At 39.1% G+C, this 21,985-nt stretch overlaps 1 protein-coding gene across 9 annotated transcripts in view; it reads left to right on the top strand.

Moving 5' to 3' along the window:
* Nucleotides 1-4,423: 4,423 nt before the first annotated feature.
* Nucleotides 4,424-21,985, top strand: part of ROCK2 (Rho associated coiled-coil containing protein kinase 2) — a 144,205-nt gene continuing 126,643 nt past the window's right edge. For 6 of the 9 annotated variants that reach the window (XM_035000594.1, XM_035000595.1, XM_035000592.1 and 3 more), the window contains exon 1: nucleotides 4,424-5,028. In XM_035000594.1, coding sequence (XP_034856485.1) covers nucleotides 4,888-5,028 — 141 coding nt within the window. In that variant the 5' untranslated portion in view covers nucleotides 4,424-4,887. Of the gene's footprint in view, nucleotides 5,029-6,423; nucleotides 6,826-21,985 lie in introns of those variants that run through there. The other 3 variants (XM_035000598.1, XM_035000596.1, XM_035000597.1) reach the window with 2 other exon arrangements.

Raw genomic sequence — 21,985 nt, 5'->3', positions numbered from 1 at the left:
ACCATGAATGAAACTTAGGATGAAACCCTATTTCATAAACCATTAAACCCTGTATCCTTTATAGGAGTGGAGTTTACTATAATAATGACACCTTTGTGTTGAGAGTTCATTCCTTTATTCTGTGATTAAATCTTGGCTTATGTGGGGCAGAAGCATCCCACTACAATGCCAGTTTGAGTTGTCCTGCACTGCAAAGCAAGATGGGAAAAGTTGTGTGTTTTGGTGATGCCCAGACCATTCAGAGCTTATTGTTTTCATCCATCCCTCCATTTATTAATTTATTCATTCCATTATCATATATCTGAGTCCCTATTACATCATCTGGAAAATGGGCAGAGTAATATTACCATTAGCAAAAGGCTGTTTTGAGAAGGTAATTTCTATAATGCACATTGTCTAGCACATAGTAAGCCCTTATTCATAATAATTATTTTCATTAAACAAGCAATTCCAAGTGCCACATGGGAAGACAAAAAAAAATGGTTATTTTATAGCCCTATTTATGGATGGAGAGGGCAAGGTTGCTTCTGAAGGGTGGATTAATTCCTGGGGAAGAGGCAGATCCCTCAAATTAAAAACTGGTACAGAGCAGATGGGCCTCAGGTAGACCAGAGAGGGGTTTTCCGAGTTTGGACTAAGTATCAGGAGAGCTAGGAAGGTATTGCTGGGTAGTGGATATTAAATTGACACGAACCAGTTAGGAATGGGCTGGAGATGAAGAGACAGAGAAAAGAAACACAGACAAACTTCAGATGAAATGGGGTGGAGCTTCTAAGTCCTACACATCTATCTAGTTATGGTAGAATCAAAGCCTTATACACCAATAGGCCAGCCTGTTTAAATTCCCTATATTTACTTCCCTGTTACTCTTCCTTCATATTGAACACAATTTTTGTCCAAGTTCCCACCTGTCCCATCAGCACTCAGGATACATCAGAGACAGTGTTAAAAAGGAAGAGCCAACCTTGGATGGAGCCACAGAGCAGCAGGAATCCCTCCAAGAAGTGCAAACACAGGGATACCCTCTTTCTATGGCTCACTAGGGATGAGATGAGTTTGATATTATTAGGAAACTCTCATTTCATAGAGCCGCTTGCAGTTTCAGTCCTCTGTGTGCCCTAAACACTGGGTTTAAAATCTTTCCCAATCCAGACACAAAATCCAGAAGCTGTTAAGGAAAATGTTGATAGATTGGTTTCGTAAAAGGTGTAAAAACTTCGTGTGACAAAAACCACCAAAACCAAAACTGAATGATAAGCAACAGACTGGAAGAAAGTATTTGTGAACTGCAACACATATTTTAACATTATATTACAATAAGAAGGAATATCCATAACGCATAAGGAGCTCCTCTAAATCAGTAAGGAAGACAAATCTAGTGGACAAAAGATATAAACAGGTAATTTCAGAAGAAATAGAAGCACGAAATGCTCATCTTCAGGAGTAATGATCATACTACAAATGAAAACAAGCTGCCATTTTGTTTGCCCATGAGATTGGCAAAAATCAAAAAGTCTTAGAATAGTGAATACTGGCAAATATAAAGGGATATTGGGAGTTTCTTCTGATTGTGAGAATGTAAACTGTGTAGCCTTTTTAAAGGACAGTTTGACAGTATCTATAAGTACTTATGGTATGCCTACCTATTCATACAACAATTTCATGTCTAGGAACCCATGCTATTTAAGTCCACATGAGGGCAAAAATACAAGGATGTCAACCACAACAATGTTTCAGACACTGAGAAAGTACTACTAACATCTAACATTTATGAGGGCCAGCACTCTTCTAAGCACTTTGTAACAGACGATATAAGGAAACTGAGATGCCCACAGCTAGGGTGCGGAAACAGCAGGATTTTAGCCCAATTTGTCTCCAGAGTCTGGTATGATGCTAAGAGAGAGAAAATAAAAGTCTGGTACATCCATACCATGGAATACAGTACAGCAGTTCAAAAGAATGAGGTAGATCTCTGTTTACAGACATGGAGATCCAAGACATATTATTAACTAAGGGGGAAAAAAATCAAGTTGCAAAAGACCGTAAGGCCAGACATGTGGGAAAAAGATACATTTGTGTATATATACAAATAGTATGTATGAGAATAAGGTAAAGGCCTTCACTGACAAGAGAAATGTGTGGTGTGTAGGGAGATTTGGGAGAGTAATTTTTGAGGCATGTTTTACACATGTCTGGTTTAACTTTTACATGAATGCATTTGTGCATTACTTTGGTAAAAAAATAATTGTTCTGTTGACCAAAAAACATAAAAAACAACAACAAAAATAAAACGGTTTAACTCATATCAAGAGATCAGTCTTCTTTTTTTCCATGTAGACAATGGTGCAGGTCTTGGTTAACAATCTTCTATGGTATGGCTTTTTCTAGCGTATGTAGAAGGTGCCCATTATCTATATCTTGCTGATCACTTCCTATTCTTTTCAAATAAGGTTTTCATGTCCAGTTATTTGGGACCATGACTTCCTGTTAGCCCACCAAGCTCCATAAAAACATATAGCCAGTTATTGAAAAATTAATTTGGAACCTGAGAACCACACGGCGCTCCTTTTGCTTTGCGTTATTTTGTTGGCTTCAGGAAAAAGGATCCATGATCATGGATTATATCTTATTTGCTCCAGTGCGTAAGCACAAGTCTCTGGCTCATTTTGTTTTCCTGGTGTGATTGTAGAGGTATGAATGAGTCACTCAACATACAGATTTAAAGGACTTACCTTTTGACCAGAAGTCAGCGTTATTATCTGAGAGGAAAAGGCTATATTGGATTGTAGGGCCTCTTCCTGCCTAAGTCCAAGTGAGGGTGGCTTTAACACAAAGCAAAAGATGACGCTGCTGGAACATTTATTGATTAAATTGCTACTTTTACAAGGTTACAGCTTTAGAACTCAGCTGCAGATCTTTGTGAGCTTATCTCTGACATGCCAGTGAGAAATGTTAAGATTCTTATTACTTAATGGAGAGTAGATTATAGCTTTTTTTGGAGTGGTTCAGCTAAGTACAATTTTTCTATTTTTGAAATTTTAATGTTCTCTTAAGCATCTTTACAGAAAAAAAAAATTCTCATTCACTTAAAAACAACCATATTCTCTTGTTCTTGCAGCTGCTCATTTTACATAGTTGTAAGTAGTGTATACAAACTATTTTGTATCTGTTGTTCATTTAACTTTATTTCCAATACATCTTCTCCTGTACTTGCCAAAGTTTCATGCTTCTGACATAAATCCAACATACCTGCCAGGATTCTGTTAATGTGACAGAGCTTGCTTGGATTATTCTCCAACTGTTGGGACAACTGGGCCCCTTCCCAGGTTTTGGTCATTATGAACATTCTGAAGAGCCTTGCTATAAACATCTTTATGCAAGTCCCCCACCTCTTGGATGATTTCCTTAGACAAGGACTTCCTTAAATGGGTTTACTGGGTTAAAGGGACTCAATGAACAGTTTTATAGCTCCTGGCACATATTTTCCAGATTGCGCCCTGGGTGGATCTGACCAAGGGCACGGGCCGCGAGAGGGCAGGAATGCAGAGGAGCGGCCCCTATAACCACCCTTCTTCCGTCCCCCAAAAGGCAAGGACCTGGAGAAGGCCTGCGGATGGAAGCCTTTTTCTATCGCCCTCTTACCCTCTTCCTGATTAGTGTTGAAGCCCAGGCTGGGAGAAGACCGCTGGGGACCCGCACAAAGGTTTTCGGATTCCAGGACTTCTGCCCTGGGGGCTGAAGCAACTCTTCCAGGCCCTCCACACCCGGACTAGGAGTCCAGTTTCCGACTCCCATTGCACACTCCCCCAGCCTTTCCACTAAAATCTTCCTGGCCCAGGCAGGCCTCTTGCCAGCGCAGAGCCCTGCAGGCGAGGGCAGCGACTGGCGGTCGTTATTATTTTGGCGCGGGTGATGCAAGGCCCGCATAGCTGCGCGCTGAGTCAGTGGGGGCGGGCCGAGCCATCCCCCCCCCCCAACCTTCCCGAGCCCCCCCCCCCCCGGGCCCGGCGGCGGCGGGACCGGGCGGCGGGGGTGGGCGGCCGGCCTCTGAATCCGCGGGGGCGCCCTCCGGGGCAGGGTCAGGCGGGAGCGGGGCCGCGGAAAGACCCCAGCCCCGGGCGCGCTCTCCCCTCCCCCAGCTGGAGCTCGGCGGGTCAAGCGAGGCGGTCACCGCGCGCCCGGCCATTTACCCTCGGAGAACTCGGAGAGGGGGAGGAGGAAGCGGGGAAGGAAGGAGGACCCAAAAGGAGAAACACGAAGCGGGACCGACAGGAAGAAACGAAAAAATGGAGGCGAAGGGGCGACAGGAGGCGGAGGCCGGCGGGCGGGGGCGGGGGCGCGCGGGGGGGCGGGGCAAGCGGGGGCGCGCGCCGGCGGCCGCGGCCCGAGGGGCTTGTGGGTAGCGGCTGCGCGCGGCCGGAGACGGGATCCGCGCGGGAGTGTGTGAGGGGAGCGGGCTGGTGGGACCGAGGCTGCCCCGGCGAGCATGGGGGCGGGCTGGCGGCGGCCGTAGTTGTCTGAGCCCGGGCTTCAGCTTTCCCGAGCGCCAGAGGGCGGGGCGGTCCAGCCCGGCGGTGGCCGCGCCGCTTCCCCGCTCCCGCCCTCGGAGTCCTGAGGGAGCTCGCGGCGGACGAGCGGACCGGGCGGCGCGAATCTGACTGAGGGGCGGGGACGCCGTCGGCTTTTCGCCGCTCCCGGCCGGGCCGGGCGGCCCGCTGGACAACCCGAGGCCCCGGACCGGCGCTGAGAGCCGAAGCCGGCGCCAGAGGCGGGCGGTGGGCCCCGGCGGAGCCCCGCCCGGAGCCGGCGGTTCGGGGGCGGTGCTAGGCCCTGAGGCGCCCGGGCCAGAGCGCGGGGAGCGGGAGTGCGGGGCCGGGCGGCGGCGGCATGAGCCGGCCCCCGGCGACGGGGAAAATGCCCGGCGCCCCCGAGGCCGTGCCGGGGGACGGGGCGGGCGCGAGCCGCCAGAGGAAGCTGGAGGCGCTGATCCGAGACCCTCGCTCACCCATCAACGTGGAGAGCTTGTTGGTAGGTGGCCGGGGCCCGGGCGCCCTCCCCGCTCTAGTAGCGCCTTCCTCAGAGCCCCCTCTGTGCCCACCCATCCGTGGGAGGGAGGTCTCGCCCCACCCCGCCCCGCTTCCGGCAGCCGGGCCCGGGTCGGAGGCCAGAGGCTTCTGCGACCAAGTTCCAGCAGGAGAGACCCACGTTTGATTCTTCTTCCCCTTCTGCCCCCTGGAGCCGGTGTCATCCCCGGCTGCCTCTTTCTGGGAGCCCTGGGAGGAAACACCCCTCCTCTCCTTCCCGCTTCTCCCCTCGCTTCGGGGAGCTAGGGAGCAGGATTTGCTGTCTTACATTCATCAGGCTAGGCAGTGTGAAAGAGAGGCATGCTGCGTGGGGACGTGGGTCGAAGCAGGGAAACCTGATGCTCTCCCTGTTGGGAGTACCCACTTGGGGTGGATGACAAAGAGCCGGGGCCAGAGAACCAGTCTGAATTGTCGAGAGAATAAATCTCTCTTTTTCAGTGTACCTCTTTCTTAAGGCAGTCTGAAATACAAATTAATAACCACGTTGGCTCTTGATTAAGAAATGAATATGTTTTACAAATTAGAAATGCCCCGTAGAATGCTTGCTTATTTCTTATTTTTGTTAGGATAGGCGATTGTATTTCACAGTTTGATTAGTGTATAGTAGAGATGGATTTATGGGAAAAGGGGGTGCAGGTTTTTCCCCCGGGAGAAGAAGAAAGTGAAAAAGATGCTCTGGATACTAAGTTAACTCGGGAGGACGAGAATTTGTGTGGGTGATCCTTGGCCCCTTTGGATACCAGAACTCCTGTTCAGTTCTACTCCCTGCTGGGAGAAACCTAGTGACTGTATGCTGAGAAAAGCTGCGTCTCTTCCCTTTCCAGTGATTAACTGACTTTTCTTCAGAAGTCATTGGTTATCCTTTGAGGTTTCTGGAATCATTTGCAGAGTGACTCAGTGCTGTTTGGCCAAAGTGCAGGAACTGACCGAAGAGTGTGTCTTCTGTACAATGAGCAGAATGTAGTGATGCACTGTGCTCTGTCAGATGTCTTTGACGTTGTCTTTCACTGATTTTCGCATTGGTGTGTTGTTTATGTGTTTTGATGGCATCGTGACACCTGGTCCCTCTTTAGCAGTCTTCAGTTGGGTGTGGGACTGGTTGCATGAAGGGCATAACTTTTCCTAGGCCAAAGCAGAGACTCTGGGCTTCACTCCCAACATTTTCACTTTGGTATTTTGCTAGCAAAACTTTGACCCAAGGCCAGAAAGTTCATTTAAAAATAGTACCGCAAGTATTCATCAGGTTCATATTCAATCCCAGATAGAAATTTTTCACTGCACTTTTCTACTGCACTTTCATCTCTTGGGTCTTTACTGATGTTAATTACAATTCCGGTTATTTTATTCAGGATATCGGAATATCCTAAGCTAATTATACCTGTAATGTGTTCATACATTCTGTTTTGTTATTTTCTAAATTTTTAAAATGAAGGCTGTTTTTAACAGTGAAACATTACATGTTTTAGTAAACAGTTTGGTCCATTCATTTACTGAGTGCTCAATGCAGCCAAGACACTTTATGCTTTTGTTAAGGTGATGTATTGTTGGTATGAGAGTTGACATTAGATGCTGCTGATTGGACAGATTTTGCTATTGCTGTTTTTAGTTGATTAAATATTATGATTCTGAGTTGAAGTAAATCTTACCAGGCCAAAATTGTCCCTTACTCTTTTCTTTTCAGCAAGGTTGCCGTGCTTCTATTGCAAATTGAGAAGCTGAAAACATTTTTAGAACTGTTACAGTAAGTTAGTTTTAAATTATGTGTATTGTACAAAATAGTAGAATGAGTCTTTTTTGTGGTAACATTTATGTAAAGTTTACCATTTTAACCATTTTTTAAATGTACAGTTCAGTGGCATTAATTACATTCACGCTGTTGTGTAACCATCACCACTATCCATTTCCAGAAGTTTTTTTATCTTTCCAAGCAGAAACTCCATGAATTAATCTTTACAAGAATATTATAAAAACATTTACTGAAATAACTAATGAAATAATGGCTGGTATCGTCTTAAAGATTTGATTCCTTACGATTTAGCCTGCACATCACAGTTAATTATTGTTTTACTGCATATGGCATTTCTTTTGGTTTTACTATAGAAAATAATATTTTTTCCTTAACAGAGAAAACTTAATATAGTCAAATAAAAACACAGCCATGAGTCTTAGTTACTTCACTTAGGAGCTCAGAAAGTCCCATTTAAAATTGTATACTAAAATGACAAAAGTATGAAGATGAAATATACCAGAAGTTACTGTATAATTATTATTAGAAGATAAAACTCTCTTTGTAGGAAAAAACGTTAGGTGAGATTACCTGCAAAGTGCTTAGCTCAGTGCTTGGTACATAGTAGGGCTCATTACATTTAGCTCACTTCTGTGTACAGTTAGCATAGTTAATTGCTTTAAGTTTCCTTTGAAAAGGAAAATGGTTTTATTAGCAACCATTTCTTGCTATATAATTTTGAATATGTAACATTATAATTTGAATTTGCCATCATAAAAATGCTAGCGGTCATCAAGCATAGGTAAAGCTGGATTCTAAGACTGTGTTAGTGTTAAAACACTAAATTATCTTTTTTTCTGTGCAGATGCTCCTTGCTTTACGTAGGTCCTTAAATTAATCTGGAGAGAGTGTATCCCTTTTGTGGTTACAGATTGTGGGCTGCTTGGTATTATTTAAAAATAGAGGGGTTTGCGGACGCCTGGGTGGCTCAGTTGGTTAAGCGACTGCCTTCGGCTCAGGTCATGATCCTGGAGTCCTGGGATCAAGTCCCGCATCGGGCTCCCTGCTCGGCGGGGAGTCTCCTTCTCCCTCTGACCCTCCCCTCTCTCATGTGCACTCTCTCTCACTCATTCTCTCTCTCTCAAATAAATAAAATCTTTAAAAAAAAAAAAAGAGGTTTTGTTTTTTTTTTTTAAAGATTTATTTATTAGAGAGAGAGAGAGAGCATATGGTTGGAGTGGGGGAGCAGGGTGGCAGGAGAGGGACAGAGGGAGAGGAGAGAGAATCCGAAGCAGACTCTCCATGGAGCACAGAGCCTGACTGGGGCTCGATCTCGAGACCCTTAGATCACAACTTGAGCCAAAACCAAGAGTGGGACGCTTAATCGACTGTGCTACCCAGGCTCCCCAAAAATAGAGTTTTGAGGGAGGTTTGTTTCTGTAATACTTTTTTTGGAGGGCAGGGACTTCGATAGTATGCTTTTGCAGTGCTTGAAACTTTTTGGTAAACACCCATGTTTTGTTGTCAAGACTCCGCTTCTCATACTGCTTTCCCAAATAATATGGTAAAAAGAATTGTGCTGGAGAGATGTCTTTTTCTTTCTTTTTTTTTTTTTTTTAAGATTTTACTTTTTAAGTAATATCTACACCCAACATGGGGTTTGAACCCACAATCTCGGGATCAAGAGTTGCATGCTTTACTGACTGAATCAGCCAGGTGCCCCGAAGACCTTTCTAAATATCTTTCTAAAGATGTGTGCTTTTGGGTTTTGATATGTTTTACTAAAAGAGTAAATGGTTATAGTAACTTGGGATTCAGGCTTAGGTAAACTGTTACTTAAGACTGGTGTTGATGGGGAAAGGTGATTAAAATTTTATTTATGAATTTCAGTGACTTAGAATACAAAATGCTTTATTTGATTGATTTCATTATACCAGTAAACTGTATGAAAATATTTCTTATCACATATTTCTTCTCACTTAGATTTCAGTTTGGTACTGGTTATCTGCCTAATTAAAGTAAACTTTTATGTGTATTTTTTTCCCACTGTATAATAAGCATGAATATTATAAAGATATAAAAGTGAAATAGAATAAAAATGGAAAAATTGTTTTATACATTTTTTTTTGTGAAATAAAAGTTGGGCATTTATAGTGTAAGTGGGATTACTTTAGTTTATTTTTTTTATTTTTTATTTTTTAAAAGATTTTATTTATTTATTTGACAGAGAGAGACACAGCGAGAGAGGGAACACAAGCAGGGGGAGTGGAAGAGGGAGAAGCAGGCTTCCCACCGAGCAGAGAGCCCTACGTGGGGCCCAGTCCCAGGACCCTGAGATCATGACCTGAGCCGAAGGCAGTCGCTTAACCAACTGAGCCACCCAGGCGCCTGGGATTACTTTTCTTTAAAACTTGCATTTTGATGATCATTAAAGACAATGAATTAGCTAGAGAGGTTTAAAAAAGTGTAATGTATGGAATTTACAGTTTAGGTGACGTTGAACCTCTTCAAAGTACAGATCCACAGCCCCTAACCCACAATTTTGCTACGTAAAGAACTCAGAAAACCAAATTTTTGGTAAAACTTACTTGATCATAACATCTGACCTGATTTGATGTTAAAATATTTATAATCAATTTGTCCCTCCTGGTATAATTGGAATAGCTTTCCTTGGAGAAATATTAATGTGTTTGATTTCAGGGTGCTACAGGGGACTTGTAAGAGGGTTTTCAGGAATGTACTGTATATGTTATATGTACTTTATTACCATTCTAAAATCCAGAAAATTCTGAATTCGGAAACATCTTGTCCTAACGTAAGGCCAGTGTAGACTTACATACATCTCAAATGCTGTAGTTATAAAGAAATAGTGAATAATTATCTTTTTTTTCTTTTTTAAAAATTTTATTTTATTATGTTAATCACCATACATTACATCATTAGTTTTTGATGTAGTGTTCCATGATTCATTGTTTGCATATAACAGCCAGTGCTCCATTCAGTACGTGCCCTCTTTAATACCCATCACCAGGCTAACCCATCCCCCCACCCCCGCCCTCTCTAGAACCCTCAGTTTGTTTCTCAGAGTCCATAGTCTCTCATGGTTCGTCTGTGAATAATTATCTTGAAACCTAAGTTGTTGTTTTGGTTGAGTCCTGATCCAGTAGTCTTCTTTTCTCATTTTGAATTCTGAAATATTCTAAACATTAAGAGAATATAACATGCAAATATGAATTATGAAGCATAAAAAAATTCATGAAATCACCGCCCAGTTTAATGAACAGAACACTAGCCTGTTGAAGTTACCATGTGTTGTTGCTGCTTGATCAGTCTTCATGCGTTTTCTCCTGTTACCCTGAAATTTTTTTTAAAGATTAATTTACTTATTTGAGAGAGATTGAGCATGCATGAGCAGGGGGAAGGGCAGAGGGAGAGGGAGAGAGAGTCTCAAGCAGACTCCCTGGTGAGCACAGAGCCCAATGTGGGCCTTGATCTCATGACCCTGAGATCATGATCCAAGCTGAAATCAAGATTCGGACACTCAACTGCCTGAGCCACCCTGGTGCACGCCCTGAAAATTTTTTTTTTATTATTACCTTGCTTTATTTTATAGATTATCACATTTGTATCCCTAAACAGTACTGTTTAGTTTTACTTACTTTTTTAACTTTAAAAAGGTTAAAATTTGTACTGTATACTATATTCTTTTATGACTTGCTTTTTTCAGTCAAAGTTAAATTTCTAAGATGCACCTACATTGTGGTTTCGTTTTCATTGCTACTATAAACCGTAGTATATTGCTCCAATCTATTTAATGGATTTTTAGATTGTTTTTCTTTTCTGCTATTATGGATAGAATTGCTGTGAACATTACTGGAGCCCATGTGAAGTATCTGTAGGCTAGGGTATATATTTAGGAGTGGAATTGTTGGGTTTTAAGATAGCTGTGTTCAACTTAGCAAGGTAATGGGTAGAGTTTAAGTTTTCCCCCAACATTTTTTTTAAGATTTATTTATTTGAGAGAGTGTGAGAGCAAGCGATCGAGTGAGCAAGTGCAGGGGGGAGGGGCAGAGGGAGAGGGAGAAAGAATCTCAAGCAGATTCCCTGCTGAGCACAGGACCCTCAGCTGAAACCAAGAATTGGACGCTTAACCCGCTGAGCCACCCAGGTGCCCTTCCCCAACATTTTATTATGGAAAATTTCAAAGTACGGTAAAGTTGAAAGAATTGGTGCTGAACATCTGTATACTCACCATCTAATTAATAGTTTGCTGTATTTGCTTTATTACATCTATCCCTCCCTTTATCTATCACTACATCTTTTTGTTTTTGATTCATTTAAAGTAAGTTGTAGCTATTGGTATGCTTCGCCTTTAAACACTTCAGCATGCATTTCATTAAGTAGAGTTCAGTATTTGTTTAGGCTTTTTATTTTATTTTATTTTTTTATTTAGGCTTTTTAAAGATTAAGTTTACATACAATGAAATGCACAAATCTTAAGTGTACTATTGATGAGTTTTGACAAATGCACACACCTGTGTAATGCAAATCCTTATCAAGATACAGAACATTATTACCAACCCAGAAATCTTCCTTATATGTCTTTTCAGCTAATTCCACACCCCATTCCCTTAGATTCTATCACTCTTCTGATTTTTTTTTTTTGTACTAAAGATTACTTTAGCTTCTTCTAGAACGTCATATAAATGGAATCCTATATAGAAAATCTGGCTTATTTAAAGCTCAGCATAGTTTTTGAGATTCATCCATGTTTTTGTGTATATCAGCAGCTTGTTCCTTTCTTATGACTGAGCAGTATTCTGATATATGTGAAACCATAGTCTTAGCCATCTCCTGTTAATGGATACCTGGTCTGTTTTGAGTTTTTGGCTATTATATATTACATACTTCGGCTTTTAATAAAGCTTGCTAAGGACAATCTTGTATTAAGTCTTTGTGAGGACATGTTTTAATTTCTTTTGGGCGTAAATACCTAGTAGTGGAATTGCTAGGTCATAAGATAGAAGTATGTTTAATTTTTAAGAAACTGCCAGATTGGGGCACCTGGCTGACTCTCAGTGGAGCATGTGACTCTTGATCTTGGGGTTGTGAGTTCAGGCCCTATGTTGGGTGTAGAGATTACTTAAAAATAAAATCTTAAGAGAGAGAGCGAGAGAGAGAGAGAGGCTACCAGATCTTTTTCCAAAGTGGTGATATAATTTTACACTCCCACAGCGGTGAATGAGAGTTCCAGTTCCTCCCCAACGCTGAGTCTTTTAAATTTTAGCCATTCTGTGAGTGGTAGTGGTATCTCATTGTGAATTTAATTTGCATTTTTTGATAACTAATGATAATAACTTTTTCAGGCACTTACTGGCCATTTGTGTATCTTCCTTTGTGAAACATTTGTTCACAAATGTTCACATTTGTTCATTTAAAAAAATTTGGGTCTTTTTTTCCTTTATTTTTATTATTAACTTACACAAGTTCTTTATCCTATATACATTTCTTTGTCAAGTATATGTTTTACAAATGTCTTCCAGTCTGTGGCATGTTTTTTTTTTAATCAAAAATTTTTTTATGGTTATTGCTTTTTCTGCCTAAGAGACTTGCCTTTCCCCATGTTACAAAGATAATTCTCTTTTGCTTTTTTCTAGAAATTTTATGGTTTAACTTTTATGTTTAGGTCTAGGATAGATGTGAAGCCAGTTTTAGTGTGTGGTGTGAGTTGGGGTCAAGATTCATATCCCCCCTCATATTTCCCATACCCAGTTATCCAGACTATCCACCATTTTCTTCCAGCTTTACACATAACTGACACATAACATTATATAAGTTTAAGGTATACAGATGATACATGTATATATTGCCAGTTGCTTACCACAGTAACCATTAGTTAACACATCCTTCACTTCACATAATTACCGTGTGGTTTGTTGCTATTGTACTTAGTGTGAAGATTTACTCTTTTAGCAACTTTCAAATATACAATACAGTATTGTTAACTATAGTCACCAGCATCAATTTTTTTTTTTTAAAGATTTTATTTGTTTGACAGAGAGAGACACAGCGAGAGAGGGAACACAAGCAGGGGGAGTGGGAGAGGGAGAAGCAGGCCTCCCGCGGAGCAGGGAGCCCGACACGGAGCTCGATCCCAGGACCCTGGGATCATGACCTGAGCCGAAGGCAGACGCTCAACGACTGAGCCACCCAGGCGCCCAGCACCAATTTTTTAAAAATATTTTTCTTTTCTCATTGGATTGCTTTGGTGCCTTTGTTAAAAATGAATTTTCTGATAGGTGGATTTTTTATTTGTCTATCTACCACCTAGTAACTACATTTAATTGATAGTTATGGTTCTGTTGTTTAACCATGTTCTATTCAAAATTTATTGATTTATTTTATACTTTTATCTTTTCACCTGAAGGAAATGGCAGGCAACTGTGGTTGAAAAACCTAGATTTCGTTTTTGAAGGGAAGAAAGCTGTACATTTTTGTAATTATAAAAATAATATGTTCTTATTGTAGAAAACTTAGGAAATAAAGGTATAAATGCAAGTGACATACATAGTCTCCCCACATAGAATTAAATTAACATTTTGGTATAAATATCTGTCTGAAAAATTAAAATAGAAAAAAGTAGAACTACATTGTACATGTGCTTTGTCATTTTCTTTTACACCTAATGAATAATAGAAGCTTTTGTATAGTCAGATTTATCAGCCTTCTTACTGTAGAGTGATTTCTGGCTTAGACGTCATGCTTAGGACATTGTCCATTACCAAAATTATGATATCATATACCTGAATTTTGTTTTAGTACTCTAATGATTTTATTTTTAATGTTATCTTTAATGTTACTTTTATTCCATTTGGAATTCTGATGGAAACTATGAAGTAGAGGTACGAAGATTTTATCAGGAAGTTTGTCATAAATATTAGAGTACCCCAAATAATAATTGGAAGCCTTTGTTTATATCTCTGTATTCTTGTCTTACAACTTCGTATTTGGAGAGTGGTACTTGTGGGAGGAAAGAGGGTAATGATTATAGATTTGATCTTCATTTGGGCGTTTTGAGTTTTTTTATGGAAATACTATTCTACAACTATACAGCCCTTCTGAGGGTCGCTCAATCAGTTAAGTGTCTGATTCTTGATCTCAGCTCATCAGGGTCATGAGTTCGAGCCCTATGTTGGGTCCACACTGGGTGTGTAGCCTACTTAAAAATAAAATCCTGTTCTGTGCTAACATTCAAATATACACACACACACACACATATACATACATATATATAAAAGCTGTTAGTGATCAGGGTTACTGGTGAAGAGAATGTTGGTGACTCAGGGCAACTTATGGCTTTTGAGAAAAAAAAAAGTAATATTTTCCATTGGCAGGTTAGTCTATTATATAGAACTTAATATTTAAATTAATGTGAAATCATGGTGGTATTGGGGTCTCTACTAAAGCTGTCTCTTCTTTATCCTTGATTGTAGTTATTATTTACTCTCATCTGTACTTTTTTTTTCTTTAAAATATGATTGAATTATGGAGATATACTTGTAAATTCTGCAACTGGCAGTCCCAGATGACCCTCACTCATCTTTTTAGAAAGCATTTGGATCACAATAGTTAGCATTTCTCGCTTGCTCTCTTGCACCCTTGCTCTGTTTCTTTCATTCTCTTTCTTACTCTCTCCCTCTTTCATTTTCTCTCTCACTCTCCCCCTCCCTCCCTCCCTCCTTCCCTCTCTCTCCTTCTCTGTGTGTGTCTGTGAGTATGACAAAAAGGAAATTTTGAGATTCATTTTTGGTTCATCTTTGATAATACTTTGGGGGAGTGTTTATATAATTCCAAGAATGATCTTATGGTTTGATGCTTCATTTTGGTAAGGTATGAATTGTTTGTTGAGCTATGTAAAATGCTTTATAAATTTCTTTTGTTATAGTTAATTGATTACTTATTATTCAATATCTGATTTCCCTTATTCTCCAAGAGTTTAGACTTTTTAGCTATAAAGCAACTGATAGAAATTTTCTTTCTTTTTTTCTTTTTTTAAAGGTTTATTTATTTATTTACTTATTGGAGAGAGAGAGAGAGAGAGAGAGAGAGCGAGCCGGAGACAGCATGTGGGGAGGGGCAGAAGGAGAGGGAGAGAAGCAGACTCTGCTAAGCACAGAGCCCAAAGTGGGGCTCGATCTCACGACCCTTAGATCATGACCTGAGCTGAAATGAAGAGTTGGGCGCTCCACCGGCTAAAACACCCAGGTGCCCCAAACTTTTCTTTATTTTCAAGAGATTATGGACTTGGAACTAATTTCTAACACTTTTTTATTAGGGTTTTATATGCCATGGAAATGAATATCAGAACCTCCTCCAGTAATACTTTAGATGGAAACAGAGCAGAACAGGCTTGGCATTATCTTAATTACCTGTATGATTATGATGAGGAATGCTTAATACACTAAATGTTGTCTTTTTATGTACTTCTTGGTTTTTGAGTTTATTTAATGAATAGAATATAAGCTCTTTTAGGACATGTGTCTTTTTTTGTCTTCTGTTGTTGTGTCCTGTAAATATTTGTTGAATGAACTAACAAGTAATTCTTTTTTAAGTAACAGGAGTAATCTGTAGAAATATATCCCTGCTTAAAGAGATACTAAAGTAGTCCCCAAATAAACATTTTGGTGTATGTTCCTGTCACTTATTTCTTATCTATTTATAGGAAGGAAGATAAGTAAACCTCTGTATATGCAAAGAGGATAGGTTTGAGTGATAGAATTAATTGGAGGTCAAGTAGGAAAAGTGAATAATGATTTGGACATTTTCTGGATTGTGGTGAAACCATTTGTTTTGGAAAGGATTTAAGCTTATTTTATTCAGTGTTTCAGGTGAAATAAAGACACTGTGTGGGCTGCACAGCCTTTATCATTTATTGAGTTTCATCTGTTCCCCTTACCCTCTGGTTATTCTTCTGGTTAAATATATCCATTTCCTTCTTATATACCTAGGTGATGCCTGCGTTGAAATAGTGCTTCATGAATAAGGGCAGATGAAATGCTGGTGGGTCTGTTCACAGGGTGAAATTCTTTAAAACGGTATATTGGCTGTTACTAATAGTAAGGCAGTATGGCTTAACAAAATTAAAAGAAAGCCAAAGGGCATGAGAAATTTTGATCAGGGATCAAAATGTTATTATAAATCACTATGAATGACTGTTTTTGAAAAATTTTCAGATATTACCAAGCATTCTGATTACGAGCATTTTCATTTAGCTTTAAAATGTTTATTGTTTGGGGCGCCTGGGTGGCTCAGTTGGTTGAGCGACTGCCTTCGGCTCAGGTCATGATCCTGGAGTCCCTGGATCGAGTCCCCCATCGGGCTCCCTGCTCGGCAGGGAGTCTGCTTCTCCCTCTGACCCTCCCCCCTCTCATGTGCTTGCTTTCTCTCATTCTCTCTCTCTCAAATAAATAAATAAATAAATCTTTTAAAAAAATGTTTATTGTTTGTAATACTCTGTTCTTTCTCTAATAAACCCAAATACTTGATTTTTCTTGTTCCCTTGGCATTTTATTTAAAACAGCTATAGAAAGAAGAGAATTTAGAGTATGGTTTTTCTTCTATATGTAATGGTGGCTGTCAGTTAGCAAAGGAGAGCAATACACAGTATCTTGCTTGTAGTAAGTCCTTGCTAATTGTTGGTTGAATGATAAATATAGGCTGCAGATGTAGTGCAGTTGAGAAGACAGTGTTACAGTCTCTTATTTGCTTTTAGAATAAGCTCCGAAATAAAAGTCTGGCAGTTGAGAGTGGTCAGCAGGTGTTGAACATAGGTATCATTGTTTACTAGGTTTATTAGTTCTCTTTATTCTTTTTATTTTACTCTATAATTTCCATACCATAGGATTCACCCATTTGTAAGTATACAATGTACTGATTTTCAGTAAATTTACAGAGTTGTACAACCAACATTATCACAATCCATTTTCATTAACTCCCCAAAATTTCCTTGAGCATGTTTGCAGTCAGTCCTTACTCCCAGGGAAGCCAACCACTGATAATGTTTTCTGTGTCTGTAAGTTTTTCTTCTTTGCAAATTTCATACATGTGGAATCATACAGTATTCAGTTATTTGTTCTGCCTTCTTCCACTTACCATAATTTTTTGAGGTTTACCTGTGTTGTAGCATATATCAGTATTTTGTTCTTTTTTATTGCTGACTAATACTCCCTTGTACAGATATATTACGTTTGTGAATTCACCATGTGTATGGACATGTGTTTTTATTTCTTTTAGCTAGATTTTAAGGAGGTGGATTGCTGGGTCATATGGTATGCTTCTGCTTAACTTTTTTTTTTTTTCCTTTTATGCTTAACTTTTAAGAAACTGTTTTCCAAAATGTCTGTATCATTTTACATTCCCACCAGCAATGTATGAGGGTTCCAGTTTTTCCGTGTTCAAAGAACACTTGACATTGTATGTGTTTGTGATGATAACCATGATAGTACCTTCTACTAATGATAAATGATGCTGAGCACTGCTTCATGTGCTTATTAATTTTGTTTTTTAAATTTTTACTAAGGTACCATGAGTATGGTCTAGTAAAAGGACTTTCATTTTGTATACTACAAGCCAATTCTAATGTTTAAAAATAGAATTCAGATACATATAGATCAGAGCCCTTTATAGGTGAAACTATCCTACTGACTAGTGTCTCCACCTGAAAGGCCTAATTCATACTAAGCATTATTATTTTTTTAAACCTTGTTGTGGTACTTTTGCTTCCAAGTAATGAATGCGCCTTGCTGAGCTGTGTAGGCCCTAATAATGGCAGTGAAGTCTCTACTGGTTGAGTTACTTCTAAGCTACAGATCAAGTTGAAGTACTTCTGATTTAAATTATGGTCTTTGATTGTTTCTCCATTCTGTTTTGTGCTGATCTTTATTATTATTATTATTATTTTGAACATCTTGAGTAAACTTATAAACTGATTTCTCTCATCTTGACCAAACATTTATCTTTATAAAACTTTTCTGTTCTACATAAAAATTTAAAAAACAATTCTTACTATTTAAATATTGTAACTTGGTTCCCGTGAGTGGGTAACTATTGGTGTTTTAAAAGTGTGCTACACTTGGCTTTTGGCTTATACTTCGAGTACTCATCTGAATTTAATGTACAGATACAGATGTTACTTCTTGTTCATAGGTGGCATGGATATTGATTTGTGGGATTAAATTATGAGCAGAGTTTTGGAACTTAACCAAGACCATGTTCTTTTCAGATACAAAAGTAGCTGCCCAACTTGTCCATTCTGTATCAGGATATTACCCTATTGTTTGACCTTGTGTTTCATTATGATTCCTTTAGAAGTCATACTAAAAAATATGCTTGTTGAAATTGAAGTTTTCTGTTTAGCTTTAGTTTATATTGTATTTTTTGAGCTTTTATTAAAGATAACCACAAATGGGACTTTTTTGAACAGAAAGGAACATTTAGGAAATAATTCTTTCAGTACTTCAGATGCTTTAATTTATTAAGGATGAATTTAAAAAATTTTGGTTGTAGTGATATTTATTCTTCTAAAAGGAAAGTGCACTAGGGGTGCCTGGGTGGCTCAGTTGGTTAAGCATCCGACTCTTGATTTTGGCTCAGGTCATGATCTCAGGGTTGTGAGATTGAGCTCTGTGTGGGGTTCCATGCTGGGTGTGGAGCCTGCTTAAGATTCTCTCTCTCCCTTTCCCCCCTCCTCCTCTAAAACAAAAAAATTAAAGGAAAGTGCAGTAGCTCAACTGCCATGAAGTTTGAGTCCTGCAAGATCTAGTGAAATGAGGTTTTGTATATTGAAACCCTTGCAAAAATATTTCAAGTATTAAATGTGTAAACATTGGTATGATTTTGAAAAATGTTTCACCCTTTTGAGTTAACTTACAGAGTTGTAGTTTGTGGTACTTGGGACTTTTATATATTTAAATACATATGGCCATATTTTATTGTATTACATAGTGAATAAAGTTCAAGTTGAAGTTGAATGGTTAAAAATGATGTTTTGTGTTTGACCAGTGTGCCTGTGTTGAAAGAATCAAAATTAAACATTTTTTTCCTGTATGAATCACTAGATTTCTCCAAGGCCCACTAACAGGTCGTATAATCAGCATCTTTTGTAATTAGTAAAGATTAGAGGAAAATATATCAAAGTTAATGTTTTCTTTCAGAGAAGTTAGATATCAAGTCAGAATTGGAGAGTTAATGCAAAATTTAAACCATACTGTAAAATTTAACCAGATTGTAGCTATTCTAAATTCAGCAAAATTTCTCTGGAATTAACAGAATATTTGGATTTGCTTTTAAAAAATGTCTAAAACATGAACTTTGAATTTTTGTATTGGCTTCTCAATGATTATATTTCTCAAAATTTAATCACTGAAATTAATGTGCAAATGAAATGATGACCTTTTCTTTGAACTTTAGATGCAAGGCATGATCTTAGTTGTGTTCAACGTGAAGCAGTTTTTGTCTTATATTCTTTCAAAAAAGGCCATCTTAAGGAAGCTTTAATAAATGAATTGACAAAAATTTTCCTACTGGATTAAAATAAAAAGTAAATGTATAGAGAAAGATGTATCTGGAAATTTGAAAACAATACCGATATAGTTTATGTCCTGGTCCTTAGAGGTCTGTCTGTCTATCTATCTATCTATCTGTCTATCTATCTATCTATCTATCTATCATCTATCATCTATCTATTTATTTTATTTCAAAGAAATAGAGAGTGAGAGCGAGTCAGCGGGAGCAGGGATGTATTGGGGCAGAGGGAGAGAAACACAGGCAGATTCTATGCTGATCAGGGATCCTGACTCTGGGCTTGATCCCACCACTCTGAGATCATGACCTGAGCTGAAATCAAGATTCGAGGCTTGGGGCGCCGGGGTGGCTCAGTCGTTAAGCATCTGCCTTCGGCTCAGGTCATGATCCCAGGGTCCTGGGATCGAGCCCCGCAGGGAAGCCTGCTTCTCCCTCTCCCACTGTCCCTGCTTGTGTTCCCTCTCTTGCTGTGTCTCTCTCTCTCAAATAAATAAATGAAATCTTAAAAAAAAAAAAAAAGATTCAAGGCTTAACTGACTGAGCTACCCAGGCTCCCCTTATAGGTCATTTTGAGTACAGATTTTCTAATCTGTATCTGCTAAATCCAATAGCTAAGACAATGGTTTAAAAATCTTAGAGGTCTTTAGAAATATTGATGCCTGGCTTCCTTCCCCCAGACATTCTAATGTAATAGGTATGTGATGTGGCCTGGAGATCAGGAGTTTTAAAAGTTCCACAGGTGGTTCTCAAGCGCAGGAAAGTGTGGGAACCACTGAGTTGAGAGGTGCAATATTGTAATTTAAAGATTGGCAGAGAGGACATTGGGTCGAAAATGTATCTGAGGAAAGGAGAATACTTATTTTTTTCTTTCTTTATTTTTTGTGGCTCACCAAGGCTTGGATGAAGCCAGAAAGTCAGAATTATCTGTTGGAAGCCAGAATCGTACCCAGGGTACTTGGTAGAAATGATGTCAGATCCTCTGATTTAGATGTCTGTAGTGGGGGCAGTAATTTGCATTTAATCAAGCATCTCAGGTGATTCCGATGCAAGTTTATGTGCAGATCAAAGTTTGAGAAATTTGTAGGCGTTGCTTCTTGTACTGACTGACAAAACAAACCAAATAGTCGAGATCTCCTTGGCACACAAAATTGTATATGTGGAAAAGGCTGGCAAATGGAGAAGCGCCAGATTTTCTGAAATATCAAGGGTCATCACATTTTCTTTTTTTAGAGCTCCATAGGAATTAGACCAAGGTTTTTCTTTTTCTTATTTTAGAAGGAAATTTAATTTGCTTTGCTGAGCTTTTCTGAAGGAAGAATCAGACAAGATAGACCAAATTTCTGAAGTGAAAAACAATTTTTATTGTGATAAAATATACACAGTATAAAATTACGATATAGAAATGTTATTACATCTTACCCTTTCGTAAGAAATATAGTCTACAGACACTTACTGGCCTGGAACATACATAATTTTGATGTTTCACATTTAATAAGTGGCGACAGGGAAATAGTGACAGCCTGTTTAATCGCTGACAGTTAATTTAATTCAGAAAGAAAAATTTCGCTAGAAATGTGTGGTCCTTCAGAGCATACCAGCTAAAACAGCCCAGTGTATGTATATCTGTGAAAGTGCCTATGTTTAAAAAATAATAAAATCACTCAAAAATTATTTTGTGGTCTCTTTAAAAGCAAGCAAAAAAATAAAATGTAAAACATTCAAAATCTTTATATTAAAGTATTTTGAAATTTTATTTTCAGAGCAGCCTTCAAGTTACTGGTTATATTAACAGTCATCTTATTAATATGTTACTGTTTAGATTTTTTTTAAATGCACATTCTTTGCAGTTATGTCTCTTTACATCACTGGAAATTAGAGAAAACCAGACAGTGGATAAGTTGTCTTTATTTTTCATTTTCTCAAGTATTTTTATATTAGACTTACTCTTGTGTGGCCATTTTAATTTTGGTGGTTAAGGGGTATGTAGGTATTTTAGAAATTTGGGAAAGTTTTCATTTATTGATTCTTGTGATATAGTTATAGCTATTAGAGGAATAGCAGTTGTGAGTTTTATCTTTTTTGGTTTTTTTTTAGTATTTGAAATCTTTAGCAACTCACTTTTTGTAGATCTTGTCTGTGGTTAATAAAATTGGACACACTTGTAGCCAAGGCAATATATATATATATATTTTTTAAAGATTTTATTTATTTATTTGACAGAGACACAGCAAGAGAGGGAACACAAGCAGGGGGAGCTGCAGAGGAAGAAGCAGGTTTCCCGCCTGGCAGGGAGCCTGATACAGGGCTCTGTCCCAGCACCCTGGGATCATGACCTGAGCCGAAGGCAGACGCTTAATGACTGAGCCACCCAGGCGCCCCAAGCCAAGGCAATATTAATGAATATTTGTGAGACTATAGAGTGACACATAGTATCTTTAAAACCCTAAAGATTTGTCACAGTTTATCATTTAAAATGTATCCATTCTTCCCAAGTTATTGCTGAAAATAGAGAACTAAAATGTGAAACAAATCCAAAACTGGGTGGTGCTTCTTTCACTGGCTGCTATACTTCTGCAGTTATCTTTAGAAATTT

The sequence above is a fragment of the Mirounga leonina genome, unplaced genomic scaffold (genome assembly GCF_011800145.1).
Source record: "Mirounga leonina isolate KUSES-001 unplaced genomic scaffold, KU_Mleo_1.0 Mir_125, whole genome shotgun sequence".
NCBI classification, from domain to species: Eukaryota; Metazoa; Chordata; class Mammalia; order Carnivora; family Phocidae; genus Mirounga; species Mirounga leonina.
Note: the sequence above shows the minus strand (reverse complement) of the source record. Positions and strands in the feature narration are given on the sequence as shown.